Source organism: Necator americanus, chromosome IV (genome assembly GCF_031761385.1).
Source record: "Necator americanus strain Aroian chromosome IV, whole genome shotgun sequence".
Classification (NCBI taxonomy): Eukaryota; Metazoa; Nematoda; class Chromadorea; order Rhabditida; family Ancylostomatidae; genus Necator; species Necator americanus.
In genome coordinates, this window is record NC_087374.1 from 10270303 (window position 1) to 10285713 (window position 15411).

Sequence of the window (15411 nt, forward strand, 5' to 3'; positions counted from 1 at the left end):
TTCACTCACTGTCAAAAGAGGGCATCCTTCCGACAGTACAAACTGCCTTCTGAAGTTTCCCGGTTCTTTAAGCAGTTTTCACTCTGGAACATTTACATAAGAATAAGAACTCGGTATTTCATCTTCCTTTTTTCTTGCTCCTAACACTTTACAGTTTTATTTCATTTATTTTTGTGAAAAAATATATGAAATAATAGAAGGAAAAACTTGTAGCTTTTTGCCTTGAAAAATATTTTTTTGTGCTGCTACAAAAAGAAGGCATCCTTTTGATGATTCACTGTAATATTTCATTTTTAACGCATGCTCGAACAGGTGACTTCCGATCCGTTGCCGATGACGCCGTTTCTGATCGAGTTTTGATGATTGCCTTTGAGTAATCATTTATTCTGCATTTATTCTCCTACTGCTGCTCCAGCTCATTCATTCTTGTAACATACGCTTTTTTTCTCCTTTGACCTAAATTGGATGATTTTCTGGTATTTACTTGCCTCTATAGTCATCTCTCACCATTTATCCACCGTTCTTGAATAGATGTTTACTTGCTTCGCTTTGTTTGTTGCAAGTTATTCACACGAGCGAGCTTGCCTCCTGACCATCAGAGTTGTGGTTTTATGTATCGACATTTATTTATTTACGTATTTTACACCACTGAACCCGTAACTTCATTTGCCGTTACAGTACTTCTTCTATCAGAATTGTTACTGCCAGTCATTTGTCATCGAACTGATGCCCTTTGAAGCACTTAGAAGCACCTCAGAGCGCTTCCCCATAGGCGCGATTGCACAGGCTCCTTCCAACGCACCCCCATAATCCGGGTGGGCTGCAGTCAACCGTGTATTTCGGGGATACGAACACCCTTGATAGTTCGCAATATCATTTCGCTCGTCGGATCCTTCCCCTATGAATAATTCGGCTTGTAATGGTTTCCTCATAAACATTACACAGTGCTTAATTTGAAATAGTGAAAAGTGAAGAATATCCACATACAGAGTAAAGCATAGGAAAAACAGTGGTATGTGATCTGCTTTGAAGTATCTTTTTTCTCAAGTACAATCTTTAGATATCTTCCCTTTTCGAAGTCTTCTTTTCTTCATCTAAAATTAACCAAATTTTGAGTAGCACACACTAACTAAGGCACTCTACTAGTGTTTCATATTCGGAAGATTTGCTTTTTTATTTCGCTGCGGAGCCATGTGTATTAGCTAAGCTTGTTTTGATTCTTTTGACTCATGCTTATAGCAGTGGATAGCCATCGTTCGCATTAGTGCTGCTTGTCTAACGCTACACCCGGAAAACAGTTCCACCACTGCGTATTGGATCTCGTTTGTTCCTTCGAAAGTGTCTTTAGTGATGATTTATAGTTTTTTCCACCTAAAAAAAGTTCGGAAGTCACTAATAGCCTTAACGAAAAGTTCAACAAGGCGGTTTGATGATCGTGCTCTAAAGAGTCATTTTAATAAAATCTATGAAATTGACTATTCGAATGAGCCTTCACCCGAAATTTCCGATATTCGAGGAAGTCATGTACATTGTTCATTCACACATTCGAATAGTTGTGAACTATTGAAATAGCCAAACATTCGGTTCAATTTTTTTTCGTAAAGAAAGTACTGCCATGAAAGTTCTGATCTTTTTGTTTATGCTAGACAACTTGTCAAATCAATGATTTGATAAAGCTTTTGCTTTCGCTCCCAGTAACTTCTCCGTATCTCCACATTTACGCTATTTCCCGGAAAATTTTGTTCTGCTCTGAAAAGTAGATGTCTAAATCCTCTTGAAGTAAGTTGAAAGAATGTCTGCATTTGAACAAACTGCTTTTCGTTTTCTTCTGTTTTCACAGCGCTCACAGACGTTTCTGCGATGCACTACATAATTAAGCAGAACCTGCTGTCTCGAAAACCTTTTCTCCCAACTTTGAGTGCACTCAAAGTCTTATGTCTAATGCTTAGACATGGTCAATCACAAATTAAGCAGTTTATTCTTTTCTTGAATGTTCTACAGGTCCACAGCGCTTTGGTGCTTGTGCTAAGTGTGCCCCTTTCACATTTTCTCCTATAATATAAGCCGTCATTTAAATACTCGAATATATTCACAGTGGCTTCTCACTCTTCTTTTTACCCTCAGCTACACGGCTCTTTGGATCTTTTACTTCTCACTAGAAATTTTTAACAGCTTCCCCCCGTATAACTAAGATCTTTTTTGCTTTGTCCTTGATGCTGTTTGCAAAAGAACCTTTCTTTCGAACATAGATGTATTCGCTCGCGTTCTTTACCATGGATTCATTTCACTGTGACAAGTGAACACTTCTTTTTTGGAGCAACTTCCGTTGGCGCGAGCGAAATTTCGACTTAGAGGATTGCTTATTTCCTCATTTCCATTTCACCTAACGTTTTTTTTTAATTTTGTGACTCTTTATGTACGTAGAATAATGTACGTTGTTGTAGTCCAGCTACATTTCGTGAGGTTTCCTTTCCTGCTCGCTCAAAAGAGGAAAACATTTCTATCGAGTCTTACCGAAAACGGCTATTAGCTTTCTTCGACCGCTTTGCACATCAACACATCCATCCTGTTTGTCGTTTTGTTTGCTGTTGTCGTTGACGCGCATTTTTCTTTATCGACATCGTATAATTTGTTGTTTTTGGTGGGCCCAACCTCTCACGTGTCCAGTTCCCCTTTCTGAGATATATGATGAGCGCTATGATCTCAACTCTTTCTTGCTCTTTTTTGTCTTTCTTCTACCACCTTTGATGAAATACACTTAACGCATCTGATTCTTCTTCGCAAGCATTCGGTTTTCGCTTTTCGGATAAGAATGCTATGGATTTCCAGCCCCATACTCATACGTTGCTCCACACGGCCAATTTCTTCGTTCGTCAAAGACGATGATCGATGTTCTGGCCCCCATAAGGCCGAATGCCGCTGATGGTGCGGCTGCAAATCTACCTTCAACAGCTAGCAGTAGTGCAATCGGTACGTTTATTCAGTTGCTATTTTCATCACTCTTTTGTTTCTTCGCTTGCTATGCACGATTTTTTTCCTGAACTAAACTGGATAAATTAGATATTATTCAAGTTCAAATTCTAAGAGAACGCCGCTAATTTTTTTTCCAGTTCATTCTTGTGACCTGGCGCGACCTTCCGGTGTGTCTTTCATGTTTTTCCAAGCAATAGAAATGGAGAGGCCTATCAGCGCGTAGATCAAGTGCATTTTCTTTCTCGAGGATTTCTTCGACGATCCTTCAAATTTCCACCCAATTTTAATAATGGACTGAAAATCTTTTGGCGTACTTACGAGACTGTATTGGTAGATAAGCAGATAAGCAGATTTCTCCCTTAAAAGCTCAACTTCTGCAGGAAGGAATTTGTTCCTCAATTTTCCGTGGCAACTTCATCGTTGTTCCACCACTAGAGTCGTGATTGCCATCCCGTTCCCTTATTTCTTTTCTCATGACGCGCTTCTCTTGAAAAGGTTGTTATTGAAGGTCGGGCTGTCACTGTGATGTGCTCAATTTTTTTTCAGATCTTGTCTTGATGTATTTTTGTGAAAACTACTTAGTTTTGTCTAACAATTTTGGTTGGGAATTTTGAAGCACTTTTTTGTATCATATTTTAAACATAAAAATGTATGCACTATTCTTAGAAATTCAATAAACATCGGTCATTTATCACCATGCATGAAGTGTATAGAAAGAGCGCATGTTTTGAGTAATGGCTCGTTGACTCTACAAGAATTGCAAATTTATGTCATTGCACTTCGGTTTCGTAGCAACGATGGGCAGCTTCAAGTTGTGGACTAGTTTCCCGTTCCCATTTGTTTTTGTCATGCATCCGGAATATCGAACTTTTCTACCAGTCACCAGCATTCGAACGACTTTGTCCTACGCTCGACGAATGCGCATTGAGAGGTTCTCCAGCGAATTTGCTGAGGTTTTTATAGGTTGTAATCTTAGTTTTCTTTATTCCGAAAAAATCTAAGAACATATTTGGTTATGTCACACTGTTGTTGACTATACCTACCCGCAGGCAAGATGATGTTGTTTACTCCGTATTCTGAATGTACCCCCACAATCCTCTAAATTATGTTTCTAGGTATTCGTTATAGACGCATGTCGAGTTCTCACTTCTCTCGTCGCAGGGTGCAGCACGTACTGGTTTTGCTTCTTCTCGCTCCTCCCCTCATTCCTCCTCCTCGCTTGAAAACATTCAAGGAACGAAGTTATCGAAAAAGAGGGACGACAACAAAATTTGCACCGGTAGTGCTAGTTGTAGCGAAAGCAGGAATTGTGCAGCGCAATTTCTTGTAAGATTGCTCACCTCAGCCAGCTAAGCAGCTTTCTCGATGTCTGGTCGGACTTCGACTAAAGTCTCCGCTATCGGTCTGATAATAAGTCATCTACAGCTGAGATGCATTTTGAGTTGAGTCTGCAGCCTACTGTGTGGGTGGTCGGACAGCCTCCATCATGAGGGTCCAAGCAGGATTGAACCAATTAGGTTCCCAGTGAAACAAGACGTAAATGAAAGCGGTGTTGACTAAGCCCAGCTTCAGATGCCGATCCCTCTTTTGCTTTGATTTGCACTACTAGACAATATGCATAGTTCATCTTTCTGTGATCTCTGAAAGAAATTCAGTGCTGTAAGGAAGCGAACCTTTTTAGGATTAGATGTCGTGACTTTAGGTGGTGAAAGTGGTAAATAACACCGCCTTTGCTTAGAATGTAAAGGGGAGTATGCGTAACTGTTTCTAATCCGCTATGCAGAACCTGCTAATCGTAACCTGCTGTACTGCTGGATGAGCTTTCTCGGTTTTTTTTGTGTGAAAAATTTCTTACACATCACTCAGATCCACAGTATACCTGAAAGTAGATTTAATGCGGTGCAATTGACGACCAATTGCACGAGTACGTTTTAACCGAAGAATAAGAAACCGAAAAAATATTGAGCTTATTTTGTTCAGATAGTCAAAAAAGGTATTTTGAGTACTCGATGAATTCAGCAGTGACTGAATTTCTGTGCTAAATATGTTGCGACTCTTAACAACTACGTGATTTTCAATTTGTTTTTCACCTTTTGTTACACTGAGTGCACCAATATGTTCACTCGATAGATCGGTAAAATGTAAAATTTCCTCCAAACCTTGTTCTCGTCTTTGCTCCACTTAGCGTGCGATGCTGTGTTTTCATTTTTTCTTGCAAAAAATCAGATATCTGTTTCGAAAATTGGATCTACTTTGGCTTTAAAACATTATCCTTCACCGTGCATCGGAGTCATTTTAAATGTAGAAATAAAGTTGTTTCAACAGAGAAGGAGAATCGTGGAGGGGTGAGCCATGCGACCTTGCGAATGACCGCCGAATATTCCCTGCTCTTTTGATTACTACTTAAATGTATCGCGCGTCGTAGTTCGGGCAAGAAACGAGAAAAATAACAAAAGGACAAGACGAGAGCTATAGCTATTTTTTTTCCTTGAGACGATATTCTTCGGAGGTATCTTGCGTATACGAATAATAGCTCTGTGGATCGTTTTTTCTATGTGAGCAGACCTGCAACAGTGTTTTAAGGTATGTTCTCTTTGTTTGAAACCACTTCCCCTCAATGAATTGTGGCCGGTTTTTAACTTTTTTCGATCAATCTCAAGTCATTTCGATAATAGTAATGAATTATGAGTGTGGCTGAGGTCATCCTATTAAGGGTGGGCTCATCTCCTATAACTACAATTCGAATAGCATAAACACGCAGTCAGCTTTCCGTCGTTGTCGTGCTGCTATTCGATTAGCCTTCCTGGGAGTAGGCGGAGGACCAGTCAGTCAGTCAGTCAGTCAGTCAGCCCAGCCCAGCCTGCCGGCCATTAACCGGCACCCACCCGCCCTAATTCCACCACTACCACTGGTCGTTCATCCTCACAATCGTCTGCTTCGTCGTTCTACGTTGACCATCAACAATTCCAGTGAACGAACCGATTAGTGTTTCTGCTGTCAGCGCTTTCACTGTTGGACGTGCTGTTTTGTTCCCACCATCCGCAATCACTCACATACTATACCACACGAGTTGGCCGCGCGACTTTTCCGCCGGCTGCTCGCATAATTCGCGATGCGACGGAAAGCCAGAAATGTACGCTAGTCTTTTTGAACTCAGAGGTGAGCTTTCACTTTCTCTGAGGTGATTCTTCTGTACGGTGAACGTCTCTTGGGCATTATCTATTGTCTATCTATTCTCCGATGAAATTTCTTGCGGCATTATCCTCGATCGTTACCCTTTTCTCGGCTTCTACCCGCCGTCAAGAACCGTTATTTTAAGTTGTCCTCTGCATTGCAATGCAAATTGTGAGAATATTAGGGCGGCGAGCGAGGGCATTTACAAGAAGGGAAATGCACTAAGTTCCGAAGGGCTTGCATTCGGAACTTTTAGCGCAATGGAGCTGCTTTTATTCCTGAAAATCTACATCTTTCAATGTAGCCAAATATTTTTTTCCTAAAATACCCATTCAAGCTTCTTTTAAATCTCACAAGAAGAGTCATCTCTGGAATTTTTTTCGCTGCATTTTTTGAGTCATTCACCGACCACTGAACATACCAACGTATCTAAGTGTGTTAATATAAGTGTTTTTCCAGCTCTTCTGAGGTACAGTGGCAGCGAAAAATAATTATTTACGTTATATCACACCTCTTTTTTGGTGGATAGTGTTGCAATTGAGAATTTTCCTCCAATCCTGTTGCTGATTATTGGCAACTGCTGCGTTATCGTGCGAAATTTTATGGAATCGTGCAAAAGCCGGAATGGTTTGTACCGGTCATGCAGTAAAATGATACCCTTATTTTAATTATTTTTGTACAGTTTCAAATTTGGAGCCAAAATTGTTTTCGAGAGGAGTTGTGCTGTTGTCGTTTGTAACGGAGAAAACGGATAAGCACATTTCTTGCCCTTATTCTGTTGTGCAAAAAAAAGTTTCCAGCATACTCAGACTTTTTTTTTGGCCTCAACCGTCATGCAAACATCCCGAAAAATTGCTTCGGGAAATTTTTATATAATTTGCGCTTCTGAGCTGGAAATTGTTGATCTTGGTCTCTTTTTCTCCTGTAGTTCCTTATTTCTCAGTGAATGTTAGTGTGTCTAAGATTTCTTGATTATCTCGTAGTATCCTATGAGCTCGCAGCTTGGTCGGTGTGCCTAATCCGGGGCTCATCGTTATGGATTGCCCCACACACATACACACACGCACCCAGCGCCATCCTCTTCTCATTTCGAGCAAGCTCGTGATGCTCCTTGGGACCACGCGTTTGTGTATGCGTGTGTCTGTTGTGCACTGGCGTTAACTGCGGATTTTCCCCAAACTGACTATAAAAAGTATTGTTGTTATGGTGGACGAAACTGAGTTAGAGGGCAAAAGAATTAAGAAGAGAAGTTTAGTGGGAAGCCGAATAGTGAAAGCTCGGTCTCCACCGGCGTAATTCTTTGGGTCTAGGGTGCAGAAAGTAGTATCAACTGCTCGTGAAGTTGCTCTGCTCATCACTTTAAAATTTGCGACACACAATCCACACATCTCCTTCAATCATCATTTCAGGCTCATCAGTGTCCACGTCGTCTGCGGGCGCGGCGTCTATAGGCGCTAAGCATCTGTCCGCCAGCGTCTCCGCACTCAGCACCTTGCCTGATCAACGACATAAAATGACGAAAAGCCCCAGTGATGAATCGCTCAGGTAATCACGACGCCTGCAGAATTCCCAATCACCACTTATCGCTTAGCTAATCAGCAAATAAATTTGTATACTGATCAGCCGTGCATACGGGGCATTACTGGGCCGCTCTGTTATCCAACTTAGTTGTTTACCTAACACTATTTGGTTTATTGCTTCGACCAGTGAAGTCCTGTGTTCGGTCAAGTCTGCTTAGATTGCTCGGAATTTTCGTGACATGTGGGACCAACTGCGGACACAACTGTTTTACAGATCACATACTTCTTCGTCTGGCGGCAGTAATGGAGGGCATAATTCAAATAGCACAGGAAACAACTCGTCTGGAGGTGGAAATAAGGTCAGTCGGTCGTAATTGGTGCAGTTAATTGCCTCAGCATTTATACCTTCTCGATTAAGTTTTTTCTTCGCAACAAGGATTCAAGTTCTCTATGAATGCGTTGGTAAAATTGTTCATTTGACTGGATTTTCTCGTTCAAGCCGTCTAATACATTGGCGCCAATGCGATTTTCGCCTCTTACTAGATCGTAATGCGATTTCGTGGTCCTGTTAGTGGAAGGAGCGCTCGGCCCCATTCTTTGTTGGGGGTGTGCTGTTTTTTCGCGCTTTTTGTTACGAAGTGTGCACTAAAATTTTCTTTCGAGGGAATGTAATGTTGTATAGGATGTTAATGAGCGGGTTAGAGAGGATACCAGCTGCACTGATATTTTTCTCAAAAAATACCAGTTTTTAGGGTTTCCGACCAGAGGATGCGATTCAAACGTTCGGAGCAAAATTGTTACCGTACGAACAAAGTGAAATTTTCAACTATGTTCGTGTCTTCTTTGTTGGATCACAAGCAAAAAAGCGTGGAGGCGTTATTGGTGCGTCTTCTAGCGTTCAATTTCATTTTCACCTTCATCTTTTTTACGCTTTAATCCACCCTACTGTTCCGAAGTGCTACACTCTAAATTCAGGAGGTCCAAATAACTGCGGGTACGATGATGAGAATGGTAGCTATCAGTTGGTTGCACATGATCATATAGCGTATCGATACGAAATCCTCAAAGTTATCGGGAAAGGTTCATTCGGACAGGTTTGTTACCTTCCCTATTTCGTTGTTTCTCTGTTTTTCTTGTCATTCTTCCCATAACGTTTTGGTTTTTCTTGTTTTTGTGTTTCTGCTTGGTTTCTTTTCAACAAACGACGTATATGTCATTCAATTCACGCTAGCCAGTCAGTGCTTTCTGTTTTCGTCGCCGTTTTCCATTGGCATGGCGGCACTGGCTGGCTTGCGTACACGCGACAGCGTTGATTATGTTATTGGTGTGTGACCATAGCGAAGAATCGATCGCTGTGCTGCTTCAAGGCAGCTAATGTCTTCTTACAATCTATTCCAACATATATATGATGTAAGTGAGCAAATACGTTATCGTCGTCGGGTTTCACGAAGTGTGGCCTATTGCATAGGCTGGTAGACGACTAGCCAGCTGACGTCTGAGCACTAATTTATAATAAGCATTCTCATAAAGAAGCGGGAAAGAAGGAAACTGGATAACTAGTGCCAGTGTACGCTATAGCCGTGAGAAGGTAGGTTCTGAGCAGGGGATCTACAGCTTTTTTGGGACAGAACCTCATCCAAGAAGTGATTTCTTTTGTAAAATTACCGTTAGGGTAAGTAACAAAAGAAATCTGTCACCAGTTGCAAGGTGTGCCGAAAACCACAACAACAACCGCAACTGTGAATCTAATGCGTGATTTGCTCGTTTATTTGACTCAAAGTCCCCAAAAGTCATTTCAATTTTGATTGATAAGAGAAGAAGTGAAGAGAAGAAATGAGTTCTTGTGAATGTCCTTGAATTCCCATGTGGGCATGTACTTTACCAATATCCTTACAAATACATAAGGAATGTCCATTAGTACTGCATACTCTGTGTGCTCTGAATACGACGTAAACGTGAGATCTCATCGCTAAGCTTCTGTGATCGTCCTAGTTGCCATAGTCACTGGTTTTCACGAACAAAAATTCGTGCACTTTGTCACAACGTTTTTATAGGGCACACAAGAAAGGTATGTGGGTGACTATGGGGGTGAAACTGCTTTAGAGCTGTGATTCAGGGTTTCTTTCTTGAAGATATCAGATAAATATTTCCAGGAAATATCAGAGCTATTGTCATTTTAGCAAAGAAATTTCGAATAAGTTGTTTGAGAGGCAAGTCATCGTATTGTGACAGAAGTGCGAGGATCTATAGTTGTGTTTGTACTTGAATTAAACAGAGACTTCTCCATACCAAAAGGACACCTTACTTTACAATGCGACGGATTCTGGATCCCGTACTTGTTCCTTCAATGCATTGACTGCAGGATGATATGGCTTCAGGCTCTCAACGACACCTGTTTGCGCGAATTCTTCAACAACATCGTCGCACGATGTCTGGACAATATTAGTAAACACTTAAAAACGCGCAGCAGCCTAGACTAGTGCCGTATTGCTGTGCGTCTTTTCGGTCACGAAAAACAGTTTGTCGGTTCTCTGTCGAGAGCCCGCACCAGTGACGAAATAGCAGAGTTGTTGAATCGAACAGAATAAGAGTAAAGGGGAGGAGAAGAGCTTACTACTGCTCAAGGGATATTTCTCAATACGAATCAAATAATTAATCTTTTTAATCGTTCAATGAAAATCCATTTTGAAAATGTCCAGAATATTTCACGTTTTTGTGAAATTTTCTGATTTTTCGTACTTCATATTATCAGATTAGTCATTTATCATTGATGACTACTCGAGAATGTAAACATGTTTTTAAAAAAACTAGACAAATTCCTTGTACTTTTGCATCCCGGTGATCTCACCAACAAACTTTGGAAGTTTGCACGGAAAAATTATCTGGAACTGTCAACTGTAAATTAATGTCTAAATAAATGAATGTAATGCTTCGTTTGCACACTAGAACCACTAGAACCATTTTTGATATTGTTGCAGTACAAATGCTGTTGATGCCACTTCTCTCAAATTTCATGTAATTTTGCTTAATAGAATTATTGGAGATACTTCAAAAAAGTATAACTTTCAACTTTCGTTGTCTTTTTGTGGCACCCCTAACTTTATATCATCTTCATTTGTAATTTTTTAAAAATCTTTGACAGAATTCTTCTGGACGTCCAATCTTTGGGGCCTTATTAACGAAAACAATGTGAAGCTTTCGTAGGTGACCTGTTTTGATGTTGAAATGATATTGAAAAAAGTTTTCAAGCGTTGCCCCTGAGAGAAATTCGGTGTAGGAATTATACGCAGACCAGCAGTACAAAACAACGTAGAAACGGTGTTGTGGTGGAGAATTCTCGTCCACTGTGGAATAGTTATTCAGAACTGTCGTCACGTTCGCACTGTTGGAATGAAATTCGTGTTCGTATTCTCCTCAGCATCCTTTTTTTCATTTTTATGTAATTTGTTCGACTGCTGGAAACAAAATTACAATTCCTAATTTTTTTCTTACATTGCTGAACAGCAGATGTCGCTTTGCATCTTTTCGGGGCCCAGAAACTGCTGTTTGGTTTTCTCAGTTCCTTCCCGTCGGGATGATCGATGGATTAAGCATTGCATATATTTAAGTGACGGATGCACTTATAGTTTTTATTAGCAAACAAAACCTCATCTATGCTATTTATCAAATAGTTATCCATCAAATTTGACAAGAAGTGATATAACCGTGTTAATTCGGAGTTTGATGTAGATGAATATGTATGTCCGATGGCAGAATATTTACGTTAGCATGCTATCAGGGATGTATTCCAACTTTCTTGGAATAAATTTCCCTCACAAGTTTAACTGCCCCATAGGCCGTAAATTTTTTGCCCTTTTTGCTGAAAGGTGTGAATTACGACGAGTTGGTTCTACGTAAATTGAGTAAATTAAGTTTAAACACAATTCATTTTCCCAAAGAGGGGAAGATGTGAATATTCACTTCTAGAAGGCGTGAAAACTAAAACAATTTTTTTCTGAATTCTCAACATTTTTTTTCGAAGCTAAATTCGTGGAAAATGCTCTTATTCGAACGAATTTCAGGTGATAAAAGCTTATGATCACAAATACCAGCAATACGTCGCATTGAAACTGGTACGAAATGAGAAACGCTTCCATCGACAAGCCGATGAGGAGATTAGGATTTTGGTGAGAGCTTGAAGGGATTTCAAGGGAATTTTTGAACCATTAATGTAAAATTTCTGATTCAAATTTTTTTCTAGTTAATTTTTTTTGTTCAGGATCATTTGCGCCGACAGGATACTGACGGATCACATAACATTATCCATATGCTGGATTATTTCAATTTCCGAAACCACAAATGTATTACCTTTGAGCTGCTCAACATAAACTTGTATGAACTCATAAAAAAGAACAAGTTTCAAGGATTCAGCCTCATGGTGAGACCATTTTGTTTACAGTTCACTGGTTGCATTTATGGTTGTTGACATCATATATTATAGTTGGTACGCAAGTTTGCGTATTCAATGCTATTGTGTTTGGATTTGCTGCAACGGAATCGGCTGATCCATTGTGATCTGAAGCCAGAGAATGTGCTTCTGAAACAGCAAGGTCGAAGCGGTATCAAGGTGAGTTCTGGTTTTCTCTAGACGCTTTGTTTTTTTTTTTCACCGTTTCCCCCATAGCCTTTATGCGATATTCAATGTTATTGCCATTGTTATTTCTTAATTATGAGATGCTTTATCATTGATACTAATGACGTCATTGGAGAATGGAAGTTGAGGGTTTTTTCTTCCAAAAATTACCGTCAGCCGACACTAAAAACACTTCAAAACCTCTCAAAGCTTGATTTACTTCCGTATTTCACCCAGTGCTTCAAGAAATTATCTCTTCTAGATTGAAAAAGTATCACTACAGTGGAATTATACTCTTTTCAGATTGCAGAATTATTTAAAACACCCCTATTCTCTGTTGTTTTATAGCGTTTCGATAGTAAGCTATTTCAGGTTATTGACTTCGGCTCGTCATGTTTTGATGATCAACGTATTTACACTTACATTCAATCGCGGTTTTACAGGGCTCCAGAGGGTTGGTTCTGTTTTATATTTTTTCATTTCTCCTCCATTTTCCTAGATTTTCGTGTATATTGATTTTTTGATACTCTTCAGTGATCCTTGGCTCTAAATATGGCATGCCGATCGATATGTGGTCGCTCGGTTGTATTCTAGCCGAGCTCCTTACAGGCTATCCGCTCCTCCCTGGTGAGGACGAAAATGATCAGGTTAGTTCGTTCATCTCTTAGAATTTAGAATCCAGCCTCTGCAGTCTGTTTAACGCAAAATTTCATTTCCAAGAGTTTTTCCTTTCAGCTTGCCCTAATTATCGAGTTATTAGGAATGCCACCAAATAAGGTTTTGGAAAATGCTAAAAGAGCTCGTACATTCATATCATCTAAGGTGAGGAAAGCTCTTGATTTATTCGTTTTATTCGTACTACTATGCAATTCGCTTGTTTCTCGTCTTTTTCCCCTTAGTCTCTATTTTTTTTTCTTTTCAGGGATATCCTCGTTACTGCACTGCATCTGTCATGCCGGACGGCTCTGTCGTACTAAGTGGAGCTCGTAGTAAAAGAGGCAAAATGAGGGGTCCGCCAGGCAGTCGAAGTTGGAATACCGCTCTAAAGAATATGGTGTGTCGTTTGTCAACATCACATTTGTTTCTACTGTTTTGGAGGTATTTTTTCTAAACATGAAACTGAGGCATAATATTTCTTTTATATTCGACTCAAAAAAAGAGCAGATATGGTAGAGAATTTTTTTTTCTCACAAATCTCGTTCTATTTCTTGTCCCATTTTTGAATGACAGTAGATTCTTTTGAGTTGTAAAAAACGAAATGTTCTCATGCTCGGTAATGTTTTCGCTTTTTGCATCCAATTCATCAGTTCGGTATGCTAACGACATTCCCATATCCGTCTAGCAAAATATGTTTTGGCTCGAGAATAAATTGCCCTATCCATCTTTCACTGAAAATTTGTCAGCTAAACTGCAGCTTTTCACCCACATTAACCAATTTCTCGTCCAGATGACGCTTAGGATTGTAGCGGCTTTTGACTAGTGAAAATCATTTAAGCAGAGTGAATAATATTTGGAATTAGTTTAGATGTAAACGAAATTCAGCACGAGGAGCAACAGAGTTCTCCTAACTGATTTTGAGATTTAGTTTTGGTATTTTTTGCCCAGTTGCTTCTGAAGAATAATAATGGTGGGCAAAAGTAAAATTTAACTTGCCTAATTCTTAAACTAAGCTAAGTTATATTTTCCGAATTCTTCGTTTTTTGTTAGATTCGTTACAAAATTGCGGTCAAAATCGAAACCGTCAAAATACGTCACATGGTACTGCCAGAATTAAATATCCTGACAACCTACGTGGTCCAAAATTCTTCCTCGAAGTTGTACTTTTAGGGCGATGAACTCTTTATCGACTTCATGAAACGATGCCTTGACTGGGATCCGGAGACTCGAATGACTCCCGCTCAAGCGTTGAAGCATCAGTGGTTACGCCGACGTCTTCCCTGTCCTCCTCGTCGTGATGACGCCTCTGCTGACGCTGAAGGCGTGTAGTTGTTTCTGATTATCTGTTTTGATGATCAAAAGCTCTGACAATGCCCGTTTTAGGCATGACTCCATCTTTGATGACGGGTTCAACTAGTGCTCTACGCGCAGTTAGTTCTACCAATACTTCATCGTTTACACCTCAAAAGTTGGCGCATATTCTGACGTAATCAACGTCTGCATTCTGGGGTATTTTGGGTCTCAACCACCAAAGATTTTAACTACCCTGAAGGGTTACTACAAATCAGGTCGTCGACTTGTACCCCTTTCTTAGGGCGGCGAACGGTCCTCTATCAAATAGAGTGTTCCGTTCTCATTACCGCTTTCCTTATGAACAGGTTTACTATGCTATTTACGCTTGCGCGTGGAGCATAATGTCGCGTTTTTTTTCTTTTTGCTTCCGGGCCCCTCCTATTTATTGCACCCCGTACACTGATTCTCGACACTCGTGCTTTCTTCTCTTTTAGTCTTCAATTTTGGAAGAGGGCCGAACAGAGCGGCTCGCATGTATATAATTTCTTATAATCTGTCGTTCTCTGGTCGTCCCTATCTCAGTTTTGGATTATGGCGCATTTGGGACTATTTATCAGGGCCACCCTCATCCAAGGGTTGGTTAAACAACCCCGCTAGGCTCTGTTCGCTATTCCAAGTGCCCATTTCCCGTGTGAATGTTGTGTTAGTTGAATGGCTGGCGAGAACAGACGCGCCAGTTGCCGCCGCTTATGCGAGTTGCAATAACAGTGACGATCCTCTTTTCTCTGTAAGTTATGTGTTGTCGATTAAGCACATCATCTTTTTTATCTCGAAAGTACACTGCGCAAATTTCTTCAATTGTGATTTTATATGTGCTGCGTTCTAGCTTAGTAGCCTAATAGGTAGGCTAGGCACCGTTTCTATCCAGGTAGGAGGGTCTCGACACGAACGTGCTCTCTAAACTCTCTTTTCAAACATCCTAGATCGAAGAAACTCTCGATGTGTCTAGTTCACTGTCTCTTTTATGTTTTTTCTCTTTATTGAGGTCGCCCTCATACATTTCATGACAATGTTTGTATAGATAATTTCTCCCTCCTCATCATATTTTTTTCATTCATTCATTTGCGCGCGACTTCACTACAGTACGGTATTTATTTTGTTTATTTTGTATTGTGATTTTGT

General features: G+C 40.2%; 1 protein-coding gene across 2 annotated transcripts in view; it reads left to right on the plus strand.

Moving 5' to 3' along the window:
* The window catches only part of RB195_000825 (uncharacterized protein), a gene marked incomplete at both ends in the record, with an annotated part of 38340 nt that extends 23914 nt beyond the window's left edge, over nt 1-14426 (plus strand). For both annotated transcript variants that reach the window (XM_064197357.1, XM_013447488.2), the window contains 14 exons: nt 2830-2970; nt 7557-7692; nt 7942-8026; nt 8420-8549; nt 8643-8761; nt 11729-11833; nt 11926-12084; nt 12148-12273; nt 12652-12733; nt 12814-12926; nt 13015-13101; nt 13202-13333; nt 14107-14257; nt 14320-14426. In XM_064197357.1, the coding sequence (XP_064053238.1) occupies nt 2830-2970; nt 7557-7692; nt 7942-8026; nt 8420-8549; nt 8643-8761; nt 11729-11833; nt 11926-12084; nt 12148-12273; nt 12652-12733; nt 12814-12926; nt 13015-13101; nt 13202-13333; nt 14107-14257; nt 14320-14426 (1673 nt within the window). The remainder of the gene's footprint in view (nt 1-2829; nt 2971-7556; nt 7693-7941; nt 8027-8419; nt 8550-8642; nt 8762-11728; nt 11834-11925; nt 12085-12147; nt 12274-12651; nt 12734-12813; nt 12927-13014; nt 13102-13201; nt 13334-14106; nt 14258-14319) is intronic.
* Nucleotides 14427-15411: the final 985 nt, after the last annotated feature.